Source organism: Amblyraja radiata, chromosome 14, assembly GCF_010909765.2.
Source record: "Amblyraja radiata isolate CabotCenter1 chromosome 14, sAmbRad1.1.pri, whole genome shotgun sequence".
Classification (NCBI taxonomy): domain Eukaryota; kingdom Metazoa; phylum Chordata; class Chondrichthyes; order Rajiformes; family Rajidae; genus Amblyraja; species Amblyraja radiata.
In genome coordinates, this window is record NC_045969.1 from 46,617,380 (window position 1) to 46,645,268 (window position 27,889).

Consider the following 27,889-nt stretch of genomic DNA (forward strand, 5'->3'; position numbering starts at 1 on the left):
TCCAACCTCTCCTTGTAGCTAATACCCCCAAATGCAGGCAGCATTCTAGTAAACCCCTCGAAAGCCTTCTCATCCTTCCTGTAATTGGAACACCAGAACTGCACGCAAGACTCAAAATGTGGTCAAACCAAAGATTTATGGAGCTGTATCATGACTGGCTCTTTTACTCAATGCCCCGACCAATGAAGCCAAGCATACTAACGGCTTCTCTACCACTCTAGCTGTGATGCATAAGTATTTTTTCTTTATTCTGTGAATATTCTCTTTATTCATATAAACATGCAAATTTGGAGCCTCTAAAACCCTCAAGCATGCTCTGCCGTTTAATAAGATCATGGTTAATCTGACAGTAACCTCATTCCCATCTGTTCTTTGTAACCTTTCACCCCTGGCTTGTCAACTACTTGAAACCCCTGCCTTAAAAATATTAAAAGTTTCAGCTGCCAAGCTGTCTGAGGAAGAAGATTCTGAAAGCACATTACCCTCTGAGAGAGAAAAAATGTTTCCTCTGCCTTAAAAGGCTGACCTCTTATTGCCCCAAGTTCTAAATTCTTCCATCGAAAAAAGAACATTATTTCAGTATATAAGGTGAAGCTGACCGAAGTTTTTATTTAATAACATTCTGTTCTCATTGAACCTTAAATATTTGTGCTTCCTAACTCCCTACCTTTTATTTCCTCAATATCCTAATTAAAATTGTTGTAAATATTAAAATCTAGAATAGGCATCATTATTTGTCGCTTTAAAGAAATGCAAAACATTTCCAACAAAAACTACATCTATTAGAGATAAAATGGGAAGAAATAAATGTTCCTTTAAGTTGCTATTTGTGATACTGGAGGTGCTAATTGTACTTAACTACAATAATGGGTTGGTTTTGCCAATGTCAGCTGCAGTGCATGCAACAGCATATTCCAGTCAACACTCCTTTATATTGCAGCATGGGAGTGTGGGAGTCCAAATGCTTCTGACTTCTCCACTCCACCCTGGACTCAACAGCGTGCATGAGCGCATAACACGTGAACGTGCAGAGGATGCTCAATATTCGCTGCACAGTGATATCATCCGCCTTATCCTCCTTTGGTGTCACGTGCAAAATTCCCTCGTGGATTTGAGGCCTAGAAGATACTGAAACACAAATTTTGAGGCCTTTCAGATTTTGAACTGTAAATCCAAAAGAAAAAGAGAAACTGTTGGAAATAATCAGCTGAACAGCTTGCGTCTGCGAAGAAAGGAACACTTGATGTCAATATCCTTTGGCCAGAATTGCTTTCTGTTTGTCTCTTTATCCTGGTCACCTTAATAATAATAATAATGGATGGGATTTATATAGCGCCTTTCTAATACTCAAGGCGCTTTACATCGCATTATTCATTCACTCCTCATTCACACTCGGTGGTGGTAAGCTACTTCTGTAGCCACAGCTGCCCTGGGGCAGACTGACGGAAGCGTGGCTGCCAATCTGCGCATACGGCCCCTCCGACCACCACCAATCACTCACACACATTCACACACATTCACACACAGGCAAAGGTGGGTGAAGTGTCTTGCCCAAGGACACAACTACAGTATGCACTCCAAGCGGGATTCGAACCGGCTACCTTCCGGTTGCCAGCCGAACACTTAGCCCATTGTGCCATCTGTCGTCACCTTCACACTCTATTCGTCTTTTAGTTTAAAGAAGCCTAAGATGGAATTATGAGTCATCAGCCTTAATTGTCACTCATTTCCCTTTCCACGGAGTGCGTGACCTGCTAACTATCCCAGCATATCTCGATTTATTGAAGCCTTTTGGTTTCATTGTGATGGACTGCACTTCAGAAGTGATCAATAAGTTGTAAATATGTCTGGTGTGAACCTGTCATAGCAGTAGGAAAATTGCAGTCTGGGAGACTGAAGTTGTGTGCCACAACGAGCCTTTCAAAGCACTTCCTGATCCTAATAATCAGAGCCACCAGATAGTAGCCAGTGAAACACACAACCTTACTCTTCTTTGATACTGTGATGATTGCGATCTTAAAGCAGGTGTGCGTAGCTGGCTCTCCGCTCTGCACAGGACCACTTGGACTATAAAGACGTATACGTCAGGCTGTTGTTCATTAACTACCGTTCAATGTTCAACAGCATCATCCTCTCCAAACTGTTACCAAGCTCATGGAACTACAGACCCATATCACCCTGGCCACACTGTTATTTTGGACCTGGCATCAGGAAGACGGTATAGGAGCCTGAAAACTGGAATATCAAGGTTCAGGAGTGGCTTCTTCCTAACAACCATCAGGCTACTAAACACAACCTCCAAATAAATTCCATACTACGTAGACTTGGGAGCATTGTTTTTTCTTGACTCTTGCCTTCTGAAGACAGTGCAGGGGACTCTATCCGCGCCAGTTGCTTCTCGCAGGTTTACCCTCAAGAAGGGCGTAATGACGTCCACAATGGTGACCATGGATACATGTGTTCCCAAGGCTGTTGAGGTGTGTGACGTAATTCCACTGACCATCTGTTGAAAACAAGCGCAGAATGAGTTGAGCTTGTCAGGGAAGGATGTGTTATTGCCAGTGATGCTGCTCGGCTTCACTTTGTAGCCTACCATGGCCGTGCCACAATCGACAGGTGTCCTCGTAGTTATTGTGGAACTGTTGCTTGATTCAGAATTTTATTTTGTCATCCTTGATGGTTTTGCAGAGGTTGCGTGCAGATTTCTTGTACAGGCCGGAATTATCCAACTTGAATGCCACAACGGCTTGGACTTCACAAGGGAGTGAACCTTTCCAGATGAGGAACACTTGAATCGTCTAATTTGGCGTGCAATCCTCTATATCTGAAGTAGTCTGTGGTGGCCATAGCATATTCCTTTAGGTTGGCTGTAAAGTCCTGAATATGGACATGTCCACTGACTCAAAGCAGACATGTAGCATCTCAACTGTTTCTTCAAACAGTTGACCCTCTCAGGCTTCATTTCCTGTATTATTTTCTTGCTTTTAAATATCTAATCAATTTCAAAATTAGGAGGATACTGCCATGCTGTCCTGTGGAACGTTCCATGGTTTTGACATGGTGATAATTAAGGAACAATAATATTTGTTTGAGTTGATTTGTTGTTTGATTTGAAGGTAAGTTTAAAGGTGACATTTGCTGCTGTTAGGGTGAGGTAGGTTGTACATTTGTGAGTTGTTGTGGAAAATCACAATCACAATAATACTTTATTAGTCAAGTATGTTTTGCAACATATGAGGAATTTCATTTGCCAAGTCAGTCATACAAATAAAAAGCAACGGAACACACAAAACACATTTCAACATAAACATCCATAACAGTGACTCCTCCACATTCCTCACTGTAATGGAAGACGAAAAAAAGTTCAATCTTGTTTTGAGAACTGCAGGGCTGCCAACATTGGGTGAGAGTTGAGAGTGAGAAATTGCGAGGGAGTGTAGCGACCGAGGGGGGGGGGAGGTTGTGGGAGGGGGTGTTCCCCCTCCCATAGTAGGCTCCGGAGGAGGCACCAACGCCCCCACTCAACAGGGTCCGCTCCTGGCTGTGGTTAAAACTCCATGGGGTGTGGACAGAGCGGTCGACAGTCATAGAGCAGCCGAAGGTGAGGGTGGGAGGTGTGTGCCGTGCCTCAGGGAGGAAGGGGGAGGGGGGTTGGTGCTGGGACCGCAGCCGCCGTGTCTCACCTATCACACCATCTGCATGGGAGAAACTAAACTACTTTTTTTCCCCCCAAAATCATCCCACAGGCCGGTAGTTTAATAGCCCTGCTTTAAACCAATTCCCTCTAGTGCTTGAATCACATATCCAAGGGAAAAAGACTATGCATTCACCTGATATTCCCCTCATTGTTTTTACTCACCTCTAAAACAATTTTTGCTTTATTTTGAACTTTCAGCACCCGCAGATTTTTGAGCGTGAGAAATTTTGTGATCAGCGTGAGAACATGAGAATTTTGTGAAATGCGTGAGTCTCACGCTCAATGTGTCAGAGTTGGCAGCCCTGCTAATAATGCAAACATTTTATGCAAGTTCCAATTGTTTGGACAAAAATCACTTATTACTGCTTTATAACAGTTAAGTTACTTTAAGACCATTTCAGAAATGATGGCACTCAACAAACAATTAACTAACAAATTAAAGCAAACTAAAAATAAATAACATGTTCCCTTTCCTGACTCGACCTCATAAGTACTTTAACGCTGTTAACAGCGCAAAGGGATATTAATCTCAAGAATCAAAATGGGGAAAGTGGGGGCAATTTTGCTGTATGGTCATTCTAAGCCCATTCAGATCTTCATAGAGTCAGAGTTATACAACATGTACGTGGCTGGCCCAATTTGTCCATAATGATCAAGTTGGCATTCTGCGTGCCCAGGGACTGGCTGCAGTTCCCAGATCAGCTGGCGTCCCAGGGACTGGCTGCAGTTCTCAGGTCGGCTCGCCTACCCCGACACTGCGAAAACGAATTGAAAAAAACGTGGTTTTTCGGGTTAGGGGCCGGATCCAGCCCGTGTGCCGTAGGTTGCCGAACCCTGTCCTAGATGTTTGGCCTCATTGTGGTCCTCCCCATGTTTTACAACCGATTCACCTGGTTAGTTTTATCTCCGGCTGCTTCATGTTGTCAGCGGCTGCACATCCAACCAAGAAAGAAGAGAAGAGATGCGACGTCACTCACAGCCGCCAACTGACGCGTTTCCCCAGACTGCACAGATCGTTGTGATATGGCGCAAAAAGACAAACTGTGCAGGGACTGAAGACAGCGTGAGAATTCTGTCATCAGCGTGAGAATTGGCTGAAATGCGTGACTCTCACGCTCAAAGCGTGAGAGTTGGCAGCCCTGCCTAAGGCCAGAATGTGACAACAGACGCACAGGGAGACACATACACAAAGGAAGACACACACACACACACAGGGATGCAGACACACACACACACACACACACACACACACACACACACACACACACACACACACACACACACACACACACACACACACACACACACACACACACACACACACAGGGAGACACACATACACACACACACACAGGGACACACACACACACATACACACACACACACACACACACTGGGAGACAGACACACACACACACACACACACACAGGGAGACAGACAGACACACACACACACAGGGAGACAGGCAGACACACACACACGGGGAGACACACACACACAGGGACACATACACACACACACAGGGAGATACAGACACACAGAGACACACACACACACACACACACACAGGGAGACACACAGACACGCACACACACGCACAGGGAGACACACACAGGGAGGCACACACACACACGAGACACACACAGGGAAACAGACACACACACACCTTTCCTCCCCCCCCCTCCATCCTCCCCCTCCCTCCCTCTTTCCTCCCCTTCCTCCCTCCTCCCTCTTTCCTCCCCCCATCCCTCCCTCTTTCCTCCCCCTCCCTCCTCCCTCTTTCCTCCCCCTCCCTCTCTTTCCTCCCCTCACTCTCTTTCCTCACCCTCCCTCTTTTTCCTCATGCTTCCTCTTCTCCCCTTTCTCCTTCCCTTCCTTCATCCCCTTACTACATTCCCTCCCCCTCTCTCTTTGCCTCCATCCCTCCCTTTTTTTCTTTCTCTCTCTCTCTTTCTCCCCTCCCTCTCTTTCCCCGGCCGCCCAATGGGGAATCTGGCGGGCACGGTGTTGCGTGGATTGGCGGCGTTGGCGCTGCCGTGTGAGTTGAAGGGCAGGAGGGAGGGAGCGAGCGAGGTTGCCGCGGAAGCCGGAAGCGCAGCGCTCGCAGACGGTGCACAAAATCGCTGACACCCGCTGCCCGGGACCGACGCGCTTCCCCAATCTGTGCAGATCGCTGTCATGTGGCGCAAAGAGACAAACTGTGCAGCAAAGATCCTATAGCTCCACTATAGGATCTTTGCTGTGCAGGGACTGAAGACAGCGTGAGAATTCTGTCTTCAGCGTGAGGGCATGAGAATTGGCTGAGATGCGTGAGTGTCATGCTCAAAGCGTGAGAGTTGGCAGACCTGGAACTGGTTTTGGTGCATCATGTAACCAGCACACATTGTAGTCATGGCGGTGATTGAAGCAGTATAAGCAGTATACTCATCCAGTCCCTGCAGAAATTGAGTCTAAATTTGGTAACAAGTTGCTTTCAGAGTTTGTTTGCTGATCTTAAGGATTGGCTGCACATTTCTCTCATTTGTTAACCTGTCATTTGAAATTGGAAATTTACCCAGTATGGTGCTGGTTAATGAAGGTGGGAGAAAAGTTAGACATAGTTTCAACTGCCAATTTTATGTCAATATTGGTGCAGACTTCCAGTATTCTATACAACGTTCCCTTGTTTTCTCTTATATGAGATGGGAAATGTAAGCTTTCATTTGCAGAACACATTCAGAATGGGAAGGAGATCTATCCAACAATGTACCATATCATTTGTTGGTTGATCTGATTACATGTAATGTTGTCCTTTTGTCCTTGCCTGTATTGTTGGCTGTGGTGTATTTGTTGTGAAATGCTTTGTGTTCTTTTTTTAAGCCACGCCATTTTAATGAGTTGCACAAACAATTGGATAAATGTTTGTCTGTTCAACATAGTCTCTGTCAAATTTGTCATATTTATATCACTTACTCCAATTTAATATCTGAGAATGGGAGAGGTTTTGAATTTTGTTTCAGTGTATCTCTAACCTCCAACAATGGTTATTGAGAGTTACTAAGAATAATTTTCACAATCAGACTGGCAGGAAATCCAGTGATCATCCATTGCTAAAACATACAATACATTACAATACAATACAATACCTTTTATTGTCATTTGAACCTCACATGAGGTTCAAACGAAATTTGGTTTCTGCAGCCATACAAAAAAAGAACCAAGACACACACCAACACAATTCAATTCACATAAACATCCATCACAGTGAGTCCTCCTCACTGTGATGGAAGGCAAAACTTAAACATATCTCTCCCCTGCACTCCCCTCTCCCCCCCATGTCAGAGTCAAAGACAGAGTCAAAGCCCCCGGCGGGCGATGTTAAATGTCCCGCAGCCATTAAAGCCACGTCGGGTGATGCAAGGCCACGCACCGGGTCTTGGTGTTGGAGCCCCGGCGGGCTCTTGGTGTTGGAGCCCCGGCGGGCGCTCACAAAGTCCCGCGGCCATTCCAAGCCGCGCGGGGCGGTGATGTAGGCCCCGCTCCAGGTAATCTTCAACCCCGCAACTCGGGCGGGAGAAGTCGCCGTTGCGGAAGCCCCGAAAAGCGGTCTCCCACCAGGGACCCGCGAGCTCCCGGCATCACTGTCCACAGACCTGCGGTAGGAGCCTCCGAATCTCCGGGTGTCGGGTCACAGCAGCGCTCCACCACAGCTCCACCCGCTCCGGACTCGGCCAGCTCCGTGATGGTGAGTAGATCCGCAGCTCCGCGACTGGAGCCCCAGGTCATTCCTGTTGGAGGCCGCTCCACGTTGCAGCACCAACGACAACGGAGACCCGACAAAGAAAAGGTCGGGTCTCCCGTGCAGGGGAAAGACCTTAAAGGTCCCCCACCCCACCCCACCCCCACACACATACCCCGACAAAAAAAACAATAAAAATTACATAGAACAAGACAGAAAACAATAAAAAAGACAGACGGACTGCAGAGGCCGCTGCTGACAAGAGTCGCGCCGCATTATATCAGGTTTGAGGAAGCAGGGTGTAAAATGGTTAGCTCAACTGATTCAGCCAGTAATTCCGGTCCTACTCTAATTAAATTTGTTGCTCATTTGGAATCAATGATATATTGTCAGTCCTTGTGTAGATCACCTCCCACTGAAATGAATTTAATTTTACCATATTGTATGGTAATACAAATGCATAGCTTCTGGGTGTATCCATTTGATCTTTGAGATAGATTTGAGGGTCAGTGTCTGAAAAATGCCAAGATTGATTTTGAAAGTCATTTGCAAAGCAAGTAAATATGGCAAGTAAAATAGAAACAAGGAGCTGCAAATGCTGGTTTACAAAAAAGTGCACAAAGTGCTGATGTAACTCAATGGGTCATGCAGCATCTCTGGAGAACATCGATAGGCGACGTTTCAGGTCGGGACCGCTCAAATATCTAATAATATCTGTACTGAGAACTTCCCCATTTCCTGATACCTGTTTTCAAGTGTCAGTTTAAAGGAATTCCTAGCATTAAGCAACAATGATGTCAGTCAGGCTAGTTGAAAAGTCACATTAAAAAAATTGTCTCTAACAGCTTATCAGAAAAAAAAATTTAAGTTTATTTTAAACATTATATCAAGTACTAAATATAATTGGAATATATGTAATTAAGGTAAATTCTAAAATGTAAATATAATAAATACTTTATTTCCAAATAGCGCATTTTGAAATGTTCATGCAAGGGATTACAATGCATGAGAAAACTAATATCTTTATGACACAATTGCTTTTCAAGCAATAAATATGTTTTGGTACATCTATTTTTTTAAATCACACAGATCTTAGGTGCAGGGTATTTTTTTAATCACAGATCAAAGTTATTAAAAGTTTCAGTCCACCTCTCCAGTGGTGAGTTGAGCAGATACAACAGATCGGGATAATGATGTCTCTGGAGTTCCCAAGGTCAGTGAGGAGGAAGCTTACCTGGAACCTCGAGACCGTTGTACTTTGCAAGAAGAACGTCTCCTGGCTATGGATCTGCATCTGGAAAATGCAAATTTAGTTGCTCTCCAGAAAACAAAAGGAACTGAGCATACTGCAAGAAGTACCAGTGAAATCCCTTCTAAGTATATTGTTAAATGCTTGAAAGGATGCTATATTTCAGATTGACACAAGATGCTGGAGTAACTCAGCGGGACAGTTACTCCAGCATTTTGTGTCCATTTGGTGTAAACTGGGATCTGCAGTTCCTTCCTGCACATTCTATCTTTCAGAGTTTATCCTAACAACCAATGAGGATTCAGAACTTGAAAATCATTCATAATGTGTTTTAGCAAGAAAAAAGCACCATGTACAATAAGCACTTTGTTCTATGGAATTCAGTGATCCACCAAAGGTCTTTGACATAACTGATAGGAAAGCCATCTACAGGATTCTGATGAAAATTGATTGTCTAGAAATCCTTTTCCTATTCAAGGATTGGATGAGGGAATAGAAGTACCTACGTATTATAAGAAGAAAATATGAGGCTCAGCATTGAAGCTGGGACAAAGCAAGACTGTCTCAGTGCCTTCTAGCTCTGTCATGATTAAGCTGAGATACCAATTAAGTTGAGAATAGGTGGCAGCTAGTTCATTATTAGATAATTTCAGAACAAAATGACGATATTCTGCTCATTATTTAGGATCTATCTTAGTTGGAAACATTGCGTTTTCATCAGATGACTTCCAGATCATGATGATCAAATTATTTCATCCTTGCTCCAAGTTTGACATAGTAATCAGAATCTGGGAAGCAATTGTCATGTTACAGGATATAGACATCTTACCCAAAGTATGCATTGAAGCTTGGATAATGCTATTATGGCTCAAATTCTGCTAATTCATTTAGTCGATAGACAGCAATGCAAAAAAAAGCATCAAAGCCTTTATCAAAGCCTTTGGCAAGCAAATCTCATGAATTGTATATTTCTAACATATGCTGCTTTTTTGAGTTTTTCACATAAGAATGTCCCTGTATTACCAAGGTGATTGAACAGCTTCCACTCTTGATATCTCAAAAAAATCATTAAAATCTCTTAAAAGCCATGAACAACTGGCAACTTGACCCTAGAAAGAGCAGGCCACGCCTCAATGCAGAATATGTTTGAAATTATCAGACTATGATGACTGACACACCTAGAGCACATGCTTTTAGATCAGGAAGAGCTGACTGCACTTCACCATTGTGGTCATATGCACTGGATATACCCTGGAACAATTTTATTCTTTTTTGCTGCAGACACATTAGACGCAATGACACCAACAATAAATATACAATAAATGGTCAGTTGTTCTCAGTAAACTAGGACACGACGGTGCAAAAACTAAAGCAGCTGGAGCAACCGTAGTAATACACAGTCCAATGTGGTTTGGTGTCGTGGTTGGGGTTTAGTTTAGTTTCGTTTAGAGATACAGCTCGGAAACAGGCGCTTCGGCCCACCGAGTCCGCGCCGACCAGCGATCCCCGCACATTAACACTATCCTACACACACTAGGGACCAATTTATACATACACCAAGCCAATTAACCTACATACCTACATGTCTTTGGAGTGTGGGAGGAAACCGAAGATTTCGGAGAAAACCCACGCAGGTCACGGGGAAAACGTATAAACTATGTACAGACAGCACCAGTAGTCGGGATCGAACCCGGGTCTCCGGCGCTGCAACCGCTATAAGGCAGAAACTCTACCGCTGTGCCATCATGCGGGGCTGTTGTGCAGGGCTGTTCAGGATCTTGATGGTTGGTGAGAAGAAGCTGCTCTTGACCCAGGGGTTAATTGTTCTTGGGCTCCTGTGCCACCTTCCCAATGGAAGCAACGAGAAGAGTCCAGTGTGGGGTAGATCTCTGATGATAATAGCTGCCTTCTTGAGGCAACGCTTCCTGTACATTCCTTCATTGGTGGGGATGTCAACACCTGCGATGAACCACCATTTTCTTTCTGCATTCTCTTTCATTCTTCAGTGTTCTAATGCAACCTGTAGGCTTTGCCTTACACCTGAAGAGGTGCAATATAGTATTTGCTGACATGCTGAATTCCCTCAAATATCTGAGGAAGAAGAGGTTTTGGTGAGAGGTGTCAGTGTACTGCACCCAGGGCGGATCATCAGAGATGTGTACACCCTGGCACCTGAAGCTGATGACTCTAACCTCCACTGTCAAGCCAATGAAGACAGGTGCATGGTCCCTCGGCTTTCCCTTCCTGACATCAACAGTTAGCTTCTTGGTCTTGTGAAGGCTAAGAATAAAATTGTTGTTCTGTCTCTACTCAAGCAGAATATTAATCTCTCTCCTGCACTCCGTCGCATCGTTACCTATTATCTGTTCAACAGAGGTGGTATTGTCAGCGTTTTTAAATATGTGTTGGAGCTGTTTCTGGCTACGCAGTCATGGGTATAGAGAGAGTAGAACAAGGGATTGAGCCTGTAGCCCTGAGCTGCCCTTCAGCTTATAATTGGCAAGGTAGAGGTGTTGTTGCCAATCCATACTGATTGAGGCTTGCAGATAAGGAAGTCGAGGATCTAGTTGCACAGGGAGGAGTAGGGACCCAATTCCCTGTTTGAAGGAGAAAGAAGGATCTCGACCCGAAATCACCCATTCCTTCTATCCAGATTCTCCCTGTCCCGCTGAGTTACTTCAGCATTTTGTGTCTATCCCAGGGCAGAATGGAGAGCCCGTGATGTTGCATCCATTGTCAGTCTGCTGTGGCAGTTGGCGAATTGAAGTGGGCCCAGATCATAATTGCGGCATGAATTGATTTGTATCATAAAGAGCCTGTTCCACTTGGGCGACCTAATCCACGAGTCCAGAAGAGTGCCTTTGATCTTCAAGCACGAGGGCACTCTCCTGGAAAGCCTCGAGCTGGATCGACCAGCCGCGTTGAAACCGTGAGCTGGATCGACCGAACCTCGAACTGCATCTACCGACCGCACGAACACACAAATACATTGCGAAGGTAGGGGCCATGGAAAGTGGAGGAGCTCTGACTGCGCGATGAAGATGAAGGTAAACGGCTGCTACAGAGTACCGTAAGTCCTTTAGAGAGTGTGGGAGGGAGAGAAGGAGAGAGATGGGGATACAAGAGGGGGAGAGAAGGGAAGGGAAGGGGGGGGGAGAAGGGGAGGAGAAGGAGTGGAGACACTTTTAAGAAGTATAATAAATGTAGCGGGCATTTTGCCTACCGGTAGGTCTTCCTAGGTCGTGAAACTCCAATGAGCCAATCAAAATGCCCAGTCAGTGAAGGAGATTGCCTACGGCTGCCCTCGACTGCCTGTAACTAAATAGCGACTCCACTCCACTGCACTACGAGTGGAAAAGACCCATGCCGACCAAATTTTACTTGCGGAAAATATTTCAGCATCCTGACATTTTTTCCGTGACCTGACTGAGGCCGTGAGTAGGCGGGAACTTCCCTCGAGCATGAAGGAGAGGTCCAACCACCTTATACAACCTCCTAGGACCTCGTGTCGACCATGCTGCGAGTTTGAGTCCAGGGCAAACTCTTCTGAACTCGCAGCTTAGGTCGCCCAAGTGGGACAGGCCCTTAACCAACCTTTTGAAGCGCTTTATCACGAAGGACGTGAGTGCGGCTGGTCGGTAGTCATTTAGGCACGCTACCTTTCTGTTCTTGGACACCAGTATCATGGATGTGCTTTTAAAGCAATGTGGACCTCAGTGGAAAGAAGTTGAAATGTCGATGAAGCCTCCAATGAATTAGCTGCGTTGATTTTGAGAATGCAGCTGCCATTTCTTGCTTTTCCCGATGACGGAATCCGTCCATACGATGGATCGAGAAACCTTCAGAAATTCATACTTGCTGGGGGTTCAATTCCATACGTAGGCTTCCCTCATTCTTGTACTTGTCCACATACGAGACATCACTAACCACTTAACCTAACCTCATCCTCACACCGCCACCATTATCTGCTTGTGACCCACATACCATCAGACTCAGGAACACCTTTTTCTCCTCTTTTATCAGACTTATGAATGATCCCCCCCTTAAGCTAGGGTGTAGTTCCAATCTTCCAACCTACCTCGGTGGACATTGAGCTTTTTCTGTGAAAAGGTAATGCAGCATTTTTCTATTTGCTCTACTTCTTGTACCTTGCTTAAATGTATTTATGTATACTATTAGATTATTTAAATGGATAGCACACATACAAAAGCATTTCACAGTATCTCTGTACATGTGACAATAATGAAACAACCACACCTCTGCCCCTGGATACCTCAACCCAATCCTTACTCCCCTAACCAATGACCCTCCAGTTTAAATTCCACTTGGAATATTTTGGAGGACCAAGAACCCAAGCTACCCAGATTTTGGAGAGTAAGTAATTAGTTCTCAAACTACATGCTGAACCTAAATCTTGAAAGATGAATTATTAGTACAGCAGTCACTTACCAATATAACTCCATGACTGATGATGTGGCACTGCTTAAATACTGCATTGATGTTTCAGTCTACATTTAAACGCTGAAGTGGGAGTTGAACCTTCTATCTTCTGACTCATAGGGCAATTAGCTGCTGTAATGATTAGCCAAATCCTCCCATAAGTAACATTAGAGACTAATCCAAAGCATGATCCTCTGATTGGTATAGGTTTTATATTCTTCCACATAAATTTCTATTTTATCCGGTGAAATATAGATGCAGAACATTACCGGTGTGATAGTTGATGTCAACTTGGAAACTTGAAACATTTTGTTTTTGATGTCAACTTGGATAACTTGAAACATTTAGTTTTTGTTACAAATATTTAGCATCTGCAGTATTTTAGCTTAACATTTTGAAATGTGTCTATATAGGTCATCTCTAAACAACCAGACTGAATTCATTATTAGCCGAATCGTTCGAAGGGAATTATGCTGTTATGACCTAGATTCATTGGAGGACAGAGGAAAAACTTTCTACAATAATTTCTGCTCTTCCGATTTTTACAGTTTCATATCATTGCGGATGAGAATAACACACAACCAGGAGTTTGGCCTCAAGTCTTTGTGTATCTGCAATATATCCCTCCCCACCAAATCAGTATCTATCTTCTTTGAGATGTTGCCCGGAACTGAATATAAATCTGTTCCCTACAATTAAAGCATAGCTATAATAAATTAACTATTTGAAAGGCTCTTCCTTTCAACTTTTACACGATTGATTTTTATTTAAACATCATTCACCCACCTTTAATTCATAAGTTTCAATATCTTTTAATGATCTCCATTTTCAACATTCGAACACCCATCGGCTTTGAATGAACAGAATTCCATATCTCTGCTATCCTTTATGAAAATAATTGCTACGCCCAAATGGCCCAATTACAATGTTAAGATTATTTTTGCTTGTTTATGGTTCCCTCACAGACAAAATATTTATTCTGTGTTATCTTACATTCCCCAGTCACCTAAACTTGGAATGTAATGCAAGTATTTGCAACTTCTTCTAAAATCCTGGTAGCATATCTGCAATATATCCCTCCCAACTAAATCAGTGCATGTCCTCTCTGCGATGTTGCCCAGAACAGAATATAAATGTTCAAATTGACTGTACAATTAAAGCATAGCTTCCTTAAAAGGAACAACGATAGTATATTAATCATTTGCTTGCAGTGAGATCTCATGTTGTAAGTTTGGAACATTCTCTAAGAAAATGTACAAAACAAATATAACATTAGGTTATAGGAATATTTGCACTTCAATATTCATAGGTTTAAAATCTATTTTAAGCCTTAAAATGAGCACTGTTATCATAAATACACAGAACCTGAAGCTCAAGATGTGAAAAAGTTACCAAAGTTATTGTATAACACACATTGTTTATTAGAATTGCTAGGTATGGAACGGTGTGCAAAATATGTCTGTTTTTAATATTATTTACTTAATAGTGACCGTTTGAAATGACTAATTAGAAAAATGGAATATTTAATAGAAATAGACTATTTCTATTAAATGTTTTTTTTATATTTAGAAGAAAAATGCTTTGTTGCTTATACTTATATGGTGATTATCAATTATATTTGCAAACAAATTTCTCTTCCATACTTTCTTATCCCTTAAATAGCTTTTATGCTGCATTTCCAAATGTACAAGGTACAAGTTTTAACTTGTGTACTCCACCCTTTAATTACCTTACAGTTAAGATTGTTCAGTGTTATATCAGCCATAAAGTCCATGAATAGTATTTTACCATGCAAGCTGAGAAAGAAAGCAATGAAGTTTGATATTGCACTTTGACAAAGTAGGTTTTGAAATTGTAGTCACAAACAGATAGTAGAAACAAATATGAGAAAACAGAAAAGACATTTAACCATCATTAAGTTTTTCTATGCATGCTCTTTCACAATTCTTGTATACATTCAAATATTTGCTTTTATTAATTATACTCTGAAGCAGTTATTTCCATAAAATAACTGAAAGATTTTGTGTGCTTTGATATTTTTTTCTTTGTAACGTTATATACTTTGTCTTTGTAAACATGCAATGAAAGTCAGTGTGTGAGGGTAATTTTACATTAAACTTCCAGGATTTACTAAATGTTCTTTATTCAAAATTTGTGAATTTGTGTGATTTTAGTATTTTGGTACATTGCATAATTTGATTACTTGGTTGAAATTGACAGTGTTATTCAATTCTGCCTGAATAGGGAAAATTGTGTAGCTGGATGATGTTCAGGCCAGACAGCTGTGCCTTTGTTTTGTATTTTGGGAAAATGCCATCTGTTCAAAATTCTTTGCTGGTTCCTTCTGAAGTGCTGTAGTTGAGTTCAAAGAAATTAAAAGGGAAAATTAATCTTGAACAATTACAGTTGTAGAGTCTTTTGTGACAATTGTGAATTGAATAGTGTCATGTCCTTGGTTTAATTTGGATAATTATTTGTAGAAGTGAATAGCAATAGATGAAGAAATAATATTCAGTTCCTTTGAGATGATGTCCAGAGAGCTGAAACTTGGCTTCAAAGCAGAGTCTATTCTATTGCAAGGCTGTAAACATTGGCATCCTTTAACTCACAGCTCATTCATCCACAAAATGCCAAAGATTACATTTCCGGTCATTTTAATTGCAATGTTTGGAAGTTTTGTGCAGTTTAGACCAGCTTTCCACATTTGGGAATTAATATTCTAGTGAGGAACTAAACCAGTCAGATGAATCAGCGCTCGAGGAAGCAGACGATGACATTCCGATGTCAGCTTCAGCAGGCTGTGTTTCGTGTTTCTGCTAGTTCTTTTTGCTGCAGTTCGATGAGAGCACTTCTTGCTGTCAGGAACTGCTTCTCATTGCTGGACATGCTGTAACAGATACAGGAATCCTACTTCAGATAAACATTGACGATTAAGGGTTGAGGTAGTTAGAACAGGATTACAGCATTTGCTTCATTCCGACCCGATTCTTTGTACTGCACCTCGGCGTAGAAAGAACAGTAAGGACAGCCTTGTATATTTGAATTATTTTAACCATGAATAGGAAGCAAAAAACAGTCACAATTGATGAACCTTTTGCCTCATTTTAACATTCCAGTTGGGGGAAATCAAAGTTTAATCAGTAATTACAAAGCAGATGATTTATTAGGCAGACGGTTTCTGTTCACAATGTCAGTCTTCTGGAGAGTAAAACAGAAGGCCAAAGACGAGGACATCAAAGGATCCTGTGATTCGATTTATGAGATGCTTTACATGGTGAGAATCTGATTATTGTTTATCTAGGTATGATTTAATTATCCTGCTATACATATGTTTGATATGTCTGTTTTTAGAGAATTTCTATTTTGAATGGTTCGTATTCCTGGCTGTAACATTCAGATTGCAGTAACTTGGTTTACATTAACATTTCAAATTTTCCTTTGAATGTGTAGTTTTAACATGAAATTAAAACATCCTAAAATGCTTTGTACTTTTTAATATTTGATTGTAGCGATTATGTTTCGAAAACACTGATGGGTTACTTAAAGAACAGGCCCATGTTAATCTATTTCTGTACAGAAAGGTGATTCTTGAAATTATCATTGTTTCCTTCAAGGAGGTTGATTATGGAGCAATAATGAATTCATTATTGTTACAATTTGGTTTGCATAGAATCGTTCAATAATCTGCATATAGGGTATACAATTGATTTTGATATATGTCATGTGCAATATGTGAAATTAACTGAAATAACCCCATTTTAATATTTGGCATAATTTAAGTACAGTACTTTATATTAGAAGAGATGACAAGACAATGCAGTCTAGAGAGTGTTAGGATGTGATTTGTATTTGTGATTATCCTGCTGAATGCAAGGATATGAAAGCAAGGGGAAAAGTACAATTCTCACAGCTGTGTTGGCCACCTTGTATCATTGAAATATGACCGTAATAATGAATGTACTAAATTAGTAATACAGAAGGCAAGTGCTGTAAAACAAGATGTGGATACAAAGTGTTAAAATCCTTTAAAATGATCACAGAGACCCTGAACTGCAGTAAAACTAATTGCTTTACTAATGACCTTTAAGGTAGGCTATCTGGCTACTTTTAGATGGTGTAGCCTATTTGCCATCACTGTTCCACAGCAGAATGATTGACCCATGATGGTTATGTCAAGTGGCTTACCAGGCAATTGATTCAGGTCACCAGCAGTATTTGTCATCCAAGGCCATATAACTATAAAAATTGTGAAGACTAAACCTGAATAGGCTGCACACATATTCTATCAGAAAATTGTTGAATGATGTGGGAAATACTAGTAACATATTAAACTCTGCCTTTGATTTTCTGCACTATGCTAAAGTGCTGCAAGAGAGCAATGTTGCTAGGTTACAATACCCGAAGGTGACAATGAATCAATGCAACTTTAGAAAGATCATTTATAATAAAAAAAGAGGTCAGTTAACAAAATGTGAAACCATCTTCACCTGATTTATTTTGACAGATTTATTTATGTTAACTTTAGAAGGAAGATGTGGAAGTAAGATTTTTTTTTAAAATTGGGTTTTTGCTTTTTGCATTTTATTTTTTACTTTTTTATTCATTTATGTCAGCTCCCATCATCCTTTGCTCTCTCTGCATCGTACGTTAATGAACACTGGTTGTCAAAGATAGGATCTTTGCTGGTTGTTGCTTATGTAACAGTGAAGGAGAACTTTGTGTGCAGTGATATTTTTAGATTAAAATATGAAGTGAATTGTGGTGTTAGTGATGCTGGAGTAAAATTTTAATTTACCCTAAGCATTATGCCAGTGTGTTGCGCCTTCCGTATTGAGGTTTTCGTTGAAAGTAAAATGTACATAGTGAGTGATAGAGGGTAATGATTTTATGTGTCAGTGTTAATGGACACAGTGCAATCCTTTACACTTCCTATTATAATTGCTGCTGGCATTAACCAAAAGTAACATTCGTAAGTGCAATGATTATGCATTTCTGTGCTTTTGTTTGTCAGGCTGCAATTCAATGATTTTTTTCCCCCCCTAGTTTTCTGAGTCCTGGCTTTCAGTGGAAAATACGTTGTTAGCACCTGATTTAAACTGGTGTTTTTGCAGGTGAGGAAAATGGTGACATTTTCACCTTGGAAAAAAGGTTCTAATTGATACATGATCTTTTTGCAATATTTTCCACCTCAAGAGTCAAGGGTGTTTCAATGTCAGATGTGCTGAAATGGAGCAATTAAATTATTTCCTGCAGCAGCATAACAGGTCTGTAAACACAGAAGTCAATAGAGAACATAATAAACAAATCAAAAAAGAAGTTCAATAAATAATAAAGCCCTTTAGGGTAAGTCAACCTGTTCAGCTCTGTGCAGGAGATGCTGGATTTCTTGACCTCAGGAAGTTGTATCAAATATATCAGCATATTGTTCCTCTTGGCAATCTTAATAGTTTGTGCCTCTGACCACCTCCACTGAATGAGCCCATTCAGCCTGTGTCACATTATAATGGATCAAAGTATCTTTCTACACCATAATTCATTTCACTTTACAAATGAAAATCAATTAAGCTGATTTTTTAAAAAAACCTCTAGCTTTCACTTACTTGTAATTTGAATCTTTACATTTTAATATAAGTTTAATATTTAGTAAACTCTTTAGCAACTCTGTCATGCCATCTAAAACGCCATCCTTCCCAGTTTCCCAAGTCCATCTGTCTAAAGCTACCCATCCTTCCAGTCGGGACAATTACTACATCCACTGCTTTTTTTTGGCAAGAATCCACTCAAGACAAACCTCAGTCATCAAATCTTGTTTAACCAAATCCGAATTTTCTCCAGAGCACTTTTGTTACATCGAAGGACCAAACTAACATTGCTATTTACTTTGTATTGCAAGAGGTTTTCACATTTCCCAATTTCTACTAAATGCAGGATTGTCTCCATTTCTTTCTTCTCCAACAATTGCAACAAACCCCATTCTCAGAACAAAAACGGAAAATGCCGCAAATACTCAGCATGTTGTACTGCATTTGTGGGAAGAGAAACCGAGGAAAACATTTAAGGTCAGAAATCCTTCATCAGAACTGAAAAGAAAACAAAAGAAGTTTATAAAGGTGCAGGAAGGATGGAGGAAGGGGATGTCGTTGGAGTGAAACTATAGTGACCATGGGGATGAGATATAAACAGGGTTATCTGGTCATTGAGAGAACGGGCAAAACACAAAGTGCTGGAGGAACTCAGCACGTCAGCAGCATTCATGGAGGGAATGGAGAGATGACGTTTTGGGCCAGGAACTTCTTCAGACTGTCCATTTTCTCCACAAATGCTGGTTGAACTGCTCAGTTCCTCCAGCATTTGTCTTTTGCTCCCTCTCTTCCCTGTGCTCCACCTGGATGTGCACCCATTTTCGCCTTTCCACTTCCCCTATACTCTTCACCTATATTTCTTCCTCTGGCTTTACATTTCATGCCTCTTCTATCCATATCTCTCAATTTTGTCTTTTCATCTCGAGCCTTTGTCCAACCATCTGGCAATCAAAACCGCCCTCACCTGTGTCTACCTATCATTTCCCAGGCTTTGTCCCACCTCTCTTGCAGCTCTCTGCCCCAAATGCAATGCCTGATGAAGGGCCCCGACCCGAATCATGACCTGTCTATTTTCTCCAGCGATGCTGCCCAAACTGTTGAGTTATTCCAGCACTTTGTCTCTTTTTTTTTGTAAACCAGCATCTGCACTTCCTTGTGCCTAAAGGTGTTGGAACATTCCGAGATGTCCTGTCTACATTGTAAATCTTTAATCCAACTGAACCTTTTATCTTCAAAAAATCGAAGTACATGATATATTTGTAGTCATTGAAATTGTATTGAATCATCTTTAATTTAAGGAGTATAACAACTTGATGTACTTTCAGTTCGGGAGATGCTACCAAGAAGGTCTCCAAGAGAATCTCTTTCCCTTGGCAAATAAAGACTTATTTAACTTTAGCCTCCGATTGACTGAATTCAAAGTCACAACAGTACCTAGTCACCCAGCCAATAATCATGATCTTGCTAGTGCCCAGATAATTTGGTTTATTTCACATTGCTGCAAATTACATTTGAATGACTGTTGTGCTGCAGCAAGTAAGAATTTCATTGTGCATTCCGGGACATATGACAATAAAACACTCTTGACACTTAACTTGACTCTTTAATCCGTTGAACATCCAATATAAAGTATTTATTTATTGTTCTAATGCATAGGTCCGGTGAGGTATAGGTACAATGAAAATCTGGCTTGCAACAGCATGGCAGGCATACAGAGACAGACAACACTCAAACATGTAAATTAAACATAAATTATTAAAGAAGCGAAAAGAAAAAGACTGCAAAATTAGAAAGGCATTAGTGTAAAAACAACAGCAAGCAAACAAGTCCATTGTAGTGCAAGAGGTGGTCCATAGTTTTCGATTGCTGAGGTAGGATTAAGGTTGTGCAGGTCGGATCAAGAAACCTGATGGTTGTATGAAAGTAGCAGTTCCCGAATCTGGCAGTGTGAGACTTCAGATTTCTGTACCTCCTGCTCGATGGTAGCAATGCAAAAAAGAGGTGAGGCTTTTGGGTGATAGATGCTGGCGCCTTGAGGCAGCACCTCATGGAAATGCTTTTGATGGTGAGGAGGGCCATGCCCATGATGGACAAGGCTGATTCCACCCTTCTCTGCTGCCCCTTACATTGGAAATGCCATATCAGGCCATGATACAACCAGTCATGATAGTTTCTGTGGTGCATTTGAGGAAGTTTGTTAGAGTATTTGCAGACATGCAGAATCTCATTAAACTTCTGAGAAAGTAGAGGCACCAGCGAAGCTTCTGGATTGTTATATTAATGTGCTGCACCCAGAATTAGTCATCCGTGATGTTAACGCCCAGCAATTTGAGAAATCCTGAGTCTCTTAGTCCTAACACTAATAGAACCAGCCGTTTTTTAAGCTATGAAACTTTTTTTTTTTTATGACCATGGCATCGTGCTCAGAATATTTTACAGGTTCGCCACCGATTTTCCGGCAACTGGTGGTCCAGCGCCCTTTTTAATCTGGACAGAATTACAAGAGCGCATTTGAAATCCACCCCTCGGAAGTCCTCCCCGCCAATCTTCACCTCATCGGGACTTCCGCATTGATTGACGGGTCGAATATGCCCCCTGCGGCTGGAGCTCTGGAAGTCCGGCCCGGTCAGAACCGGCAACTCTGTTCACATAGTCGGCATCCATGGCCGATCGGCAGGTCAAATTTGCCCCTGCGGCCAGGTCTCTGGAACACTGGCCTGGCTGGAGTGGGCAGATCTATTCCCATAGCTGTCTTTCGAGGCTGACTTTGCGGGCTGTATCTTGGCGCCTAGGCGGACCATTCTGGTACCATTAGACTACTTTCGGATGCTGTAACCTCTGTTGGTCTGGCAAAATGGATAATTCATAAAGGCTCTGGGACCAAGGGTGCCAGAAAATTGGTGGTGGACCTGCGCATTGTCCAATTGTGTCCTTAATAAAACAATGGGATAAATAAATTACAACCATACCATCCTCTTTCCAATCATCAGCAGTATGATGGGAAGGAATCATTAATCATTCTTTCACGTGGCTAGTACTCAGAAATATCCTGCTTAGTGAAACTGAAATTAAATTCATGTTTCACCATGATTGCTTGGCTGATGGTTTTTATCACTATTTTGAGTCAAATAAGTTGCAAGTACATTGCTGAAAGTGTAAGTAGCTGCCCTTACATCAAGGCAGCAGTTGACCAAACATGGTTCCAGATCTCCCCAGATAAATGAGTTCAATTTAAAATAAAACCCTCCCCAGAAGCTGCAGTGTGGTTAACATATATATAGTTTGAGAGCCCAGGTCCTTTGACCCATCATGTTTATATCGTACATGATGCCAAATTAAATTAATTATTTCCGCCTGCACATAATCTATGTCCCTCCAATGCCTGCATATTAATGAGCCTATCTAAAAGTCTCTTTCAACACACTATCAAATCTCCTTCCACCTCAACCTTACAGGCATCTGACATTCTCTGGGTAAAACAAAACTACCCCCCATGCCCCCCTCCTTTCCCCCTCTCACCTCCAAACTATGCCAAGTATTTGATGTTTCCATCCTGGGAAATAGATGACGACTGCCTACCCTATCCATACCTCTCATAATTTTTGTTAACTTCTACCAGGTGTCCAATGCTCCAGGGAAAACAATCCAAGGTCATACAGCCTTTACTTAAAGCTAATATCCTCTAATCAAGCCAGTATCCAGGCTAACCACTCCTGCAAAGCCTCAATATCTCCTGCAAAGCCTCTATGATGGGCCAAATAATACTCCAAAATGCGGCCTAACCATCTATATATTACTAAAATTCTCATCTTGTTTGTTCCTATGTCTCTCTGTCTGTCTGCTCCTGATATTACGCCAAAACGGTACATGATAGCGCTACAATTTTTGGACCACCTTACTCACCATTGTCCTGTGGTGTGTTGTATCACGTTTTGTTCAGATTGATGGTATATTTTAAAAGTTATTCACATTTTAAACTTAAACATTATAACTTTTCATTGTAAAAATTCCAATTCCACTGGGAGTCCTGTCATTTGTAACATTGTAGCGGGCGGGGGCAGCAAATGGATTTGGATTTTTAAAAGTGAAAAATCAATTTTTTTAAGTTTAAAAAGAGGGAGGGTGAAGAGGAGGGGGAGGGAGTGCTGGGGGATGAGGGGAAATGAGCCGCACCTGCGCAGTTGGGGGCTATGGGTGAATGGTGCAATATTGCATTGGTGGAACGGGTTGCGTTGGGGGAATGGGTGAGTGGTGGAATATTACGTTGGGGGAACGGGACCCAATGGTCCCAATTGGTCTAGTAGTTTTATAAAGCTGCAACATAACTTCATAACTTACTGTCTCTTTTACTCAATGCCCATGCATACTATTCAACTTGTTTACCACTCTACTTGTATTGGTACTTTCAGGGAGCTATACACTTGGACCCCAAGTTCCCTCTGTGCATCGGTGTGGTTAAGAGTCCTGCCATTAACTGTATACTTTTCACTTGTATTTGATATCCTGAAGTGCAACATCTCACACTTGCCCGGATTAAACTCCATCTGACATTTTTTCACCCAAACCGGTTCTGATCCAACTAGGAGACATCCTTTATCCTGGCGCCAGGGAGGCAACAAACCATCCTGGAGTATCACCTATAGTCACAGAAACACCTGTCTGTACCACTGACTGCAGAGTCCCTTATCACTATTAAGGGCCTGTCCCACGGGCATGCGACTTGCATGCGGCAAGCATGATCTAAAGGGCCGGTCCTACCAGCATGCGGCTGCATGCGGCAAGCGCGACCTAACGTGGTCGCTTGAGCTATGCGGCATGCGGCAAGCGCGACCAAACCAGAAGCGGGAGCCGCGCGGAGGCCGAGTGAGTGACACGGCGTCGAGGTGGCTGCGGGCCAGCAGGCCGTTGCTGCGCGGAATTTTTAAACACGGTCAGTTTTTCGGAACCCCACGCAATGTCGGGACCAGCTCCGCACAACTCCATATGGCTCCCGCGATCGAAGTGGGACCGGCCCCGCGAGGCTGTGCGGCTCAAGCAACCACGTTCGGTCGCGCTTGCCGCATGCAGGCGCATGCTGGTGGGACCGGCTCTTTAGGTCGCGCTTGCCGCATGCAGGTCGCATGCCCGTGGGACAGGCCCTTCACTCATTTAAAAGCAGCTGTGCACTGCTGTTCAACAGAGCCAGATGTAGTGCCACTGTTCTGGTTGCTGCTGCGATTTGCCATGAAAGGCAAGTCATCTCCCGTGGGATCAGAGATTGTGGTACATTTTAACTACACACGTCACCTTCATAAATGAGGCTCTCAATAGTGAAGTGATCAAAGTCAAGAACAAGGACAATTTCAAAGCTATAGCCAAGGAAAATTCACATTACATCTGGCCAAGAGATAAAAATCTCTGGAAAAATAGTTATATTTTTGGGAAGGCCTCCATCATCAGCTGCATGTGGTTTATCATGGTACTGCTGTGTAACAAAGCACCATCTTTCTATGGCAATCAGAAATTGAAATATTAATCCTGCTTGTGATGATAAAAAATATATTACCACTAACATGAACCAGTAACTTACTTTGCATTATGAGGCAATTTAGATTACTTTTTCATGTTCATTATCTACTCAGTAGTCAGAAAGAGGAAGCTAACCTCCTATCTTCTGAAGTTTGTATGGTGTTAGATTAGAACAGGAAGATTAATTCAAGGAAGAATTAAATTGCAAATTGGAGGTAGTGATGTACACTTGTGCATAATATATGGCCTTCGTGATGATAAAGGCCACGGGTGTGAGAGACGCTGGTTGTGAATTCTTGACGGGTAATTGTATTTTCCTTGCAGAAGGTTGAAAACCTCTTGGACTTTAATCATATAGTTGTGTTAGATCTGCACCTATTCAAGAAACTGGTCAAAATTACACCATTTATGACTTGTTCATAGTAGGAGGACTTTAAAAAAATCAGGATTGACATCAAAAACTAGAGTAACTCAGCGGGACAGGCAGCATCTCTGGAGAGAAGGAATGGGTGACATTTTTGATAGAGACCCTTCTTCGAAAATCAGGACTGACGCAGTGAATGATGTTAAACAAATACTAGACTATGCTCTCATGTTGAAGATGATTGTAGCCTGATACTTGTTTGGCATTACTGTTCACAGTCCTGAACTGAATGCCGTCCAGATCCTGCGCTCATGGACTGCTTCATCATTTGCAAAGCTTTGAATAGAACTGAATGATTTGCAGTCATCACCAACCACCCCCACAAACTGTAAACTCTCCTGTGAAATCAAAGACTGTCACATTTATTTTATTGACTTAAACGATGAATGTGATATTTGAAAGTGTAAAATGGCAAGGTAGCATGTTTAGTACGATACAACTGATTCAGATTAAAAGAAAACAGAAGCATAATACAACCACTTGAAGGTTTTTGAATAAGGCTTGTGAATATTGCAATTGTAACATAAAAGCAAGTATAATTATTTCTATGTATACATCAGCTATTGGAAACTAATAATTTTGAAACTCATAAGTTATCACAGTATTATATTTCAGCAGTCATTTGCAAAAAATATACACAGATACAAATAACTGAATGCTGAAAGTTTAAATTCATTGTAAATGCTTATTTGGTGATGTAATGTAGTTGCTTGAAGTATAGTATTATCCAATAGTAGTACTTAAATACAAAGGCTCTGTACATGGGCATTAACCCTGGATTCTGCTGAAAGAAACCATTTTAGGAACAGGATTTCTATTCATTACGCTTGCTTTAACATGCAGTCATGACGAAAATGGCCAAATAGCTGTAAGAATTTGAGGAGCTTTTTATTTAGGTTACATGAACCACAAAGGAATGCATAGGACTTTAAGTATGCTAGCTTCGAAAGGACTCTCTCACTCAACTTTAACGTTATGGGGCAAATCGTAAAGTCGAAATATCGCAAGTTGAAGCATCGTAAATCGGGGAGTACCTGTACATGTGTACACATATTTTAATTGGTAACATGTAGGGAAAGGGTAAGTGCATGTGCCTCTCTATCCCACTTCCCCCACCATCAAGCACATGCTCTGAGAATAAATGTTTCAAATATAAGCTACGAATCATATTGAAATGATTTAATTTATTACAAAGTTGACGTGTTTCTTATAATTCGAGTACGTGGACTTGCCCAAATGCTTGTTAAACAATGTAATTGTGCCCGATTCTACAGATTCCCCTGCCATCTACTCACGACCCTTCTTGTGGAAAAGGTTGCCCCTCAGGTCCCCTTTAAATCTTTCGCCTGAATACTTTAATCAATGTCCTCGAGTTTCAGAATCCCCCTACCCTGGGAAAAAGACTGTAACCATATTCCCCTCGTGATCTTAAATATATGTATAAGGTCACCCTTCAACCTCCTGTGTTCTGTGGAGAAAAGCCCTAACCTATCCAGCCACTCCTTATAACTCAAGCCCTCCAGTCCTGGCAAAATCCTTGAGAATCTTACCTGTACCCTTTCCTGCTTGTAAAGTCATTTTCAGTGATTTCAAATCGGGTTCTTCACAAATAGCAGGACGAACAAGAGTGGGTAATATCACTTTTTTTTTAGCACCTAGTCTATTTTCAGTTATTGGAGGTTAATTGCATCAGGTTGCTGTTTTTAAATACAGAGAAGGATTTTTTTATTAATGAAAGAAGAAAACACAATTGTGTTTATTTAATTGTTAATTGAATCATAGAATTGTTACAACACAGTAGGCTATTTATATTTTCCACCTTTGTATGGAGCAATCTAGGTAGGCACCTGGAGTTTTGGAAATTATTTTTACTCGTGCCTTCAATTCCCTTTTGAAAGCCCTGATAAATTTTCTTTGCACAGACTTTAAGACAGAAGATAACCATTCTCGGCATTTATAAAAAAAACTCTGCCTCTTATCTTCCCTTGCGTCCACAGTTCCTTGTACCATCTACTAATGGAAATGCCCCCTTGGCTTCTCTTTATACCATATCCAGATCCATTATTATATTGTACACTTTTAACAAATCTCCTCTCAACTGCCCTGTTCCAAGGAAAACAACTTTAGTTGCTCCAGTCTAGTTCTGTTGCTAAAATTCTAACTCTAGTAAGTAATTCTATTATGTTGAGTCATGAGAGCTAATGTTTGTGATAATAAAACTAATTTCACTGGAATCATTTACAAATTGTTACCCATGGTATTGCTTTGCAGTACGTAGGTGTTGGTAACGAAAACAACCATATGAATTGTACTTAAACAAAATCAGAAAACAGCAAAAACATTTGGTGCTAGGCAGCATATGTGCAGAGTTTTGGTTCAATTAATATTTGTTAGATATTGGAAGTTTAGAGATAAATCAATTTTAAAATACAGAGAAAGGTGGATTCTCTGGTCACTTGCAACTGTCGAGTTAAAATCTGAGAATCATCAAATATGGCTTCTCTTCTTGGAGTTACAGCATGGAAATAGGTCCTTTGGCCCACCAAGTCCACGCCAACATGTCCTCACTAGTTCTATGTTATCCCACTTTCACATCCAGTCCTTTCACAATAGGGGCAATTTACAATGGCCAATAGACTCCCATGTCTGTGGGAAGCTGGAGGAAACCATAGCACCCAGAGCAAACCCATGTGGTCACAAGGAGAACATGCAAACTGCACACAGACACAGCACCCGTGGGTCAGGATCGAACCTGGATCTCTGGCTCTGTGAGGCAGCGGTTCTACCAGCTGCGCTACTGAGCTACCTTCTGTGGTGATACCTGGTAAATCACTGCTTGATCCATAGCAGGCACGTGCAGTGGCTACCCTAAAATTATAAAAATGTAATTATTAAATATAAATAGTAAAGATTTTCAATTCATTTACTAAATTCAGTATTTATTATTAAATGGTTATTATTTTAATAATCGATCTTAGGTAAGCATAATTCTACGGTGCCTTTCATCCGCAGTACACGTAATACGCGTAACAATGTTCAACTCACATGCCGTGGACGCTGCTTCAAGCCTTCAATTACAACGGGCAATAAAGGCAGCTGAAATCCTGCCTTTGCACCATGGACTGCGTGCAAGGTGCTGCGCATGCCTACAGGAGAGGAGACCAATCTGCGCATGCGCGGTTTTTAAGATTTTTTAAAAGTAGACTGACTGCCTACAGGACCCGATCTGCACATGCTTGAGTTTTACGATTTTCTGTGCATGCGTGGTTT

General features: G+C 41.6%; 1 protein-coding gene across 4 annotated transcripts in view; it reads left to right on the forward strand.

Annotated features, from left to right (window-relative positions):
- tiam1 (TIAM Rac1 associated GEF 1) overlaps positions 1 to 27,889 on the forward strand; it is a 238,734-nt gene that overhangs the window by 160,106 nt on the left and 50,739 nt on the right. The window contains exon 1 of one of the 4 annotated variants that reach the window (XM_033033231.1): positions 15,787 to 16,379. The exons of the other annotated variants lie outside the window; for them this stretch is intronic. Coding sequence (XP_032889122.1) covers positions 16,191 to 16,379 — 189 coding nt within the window. The 5' untranslated portion in view covers positions 15,787 to 16,190. Of the gene's footprint in view, positions 1 to 15,786; positions 16,380 to 27,889 lie in introns of those variants that run through there. 4 annotated transcript variants of the gene reach the window in all.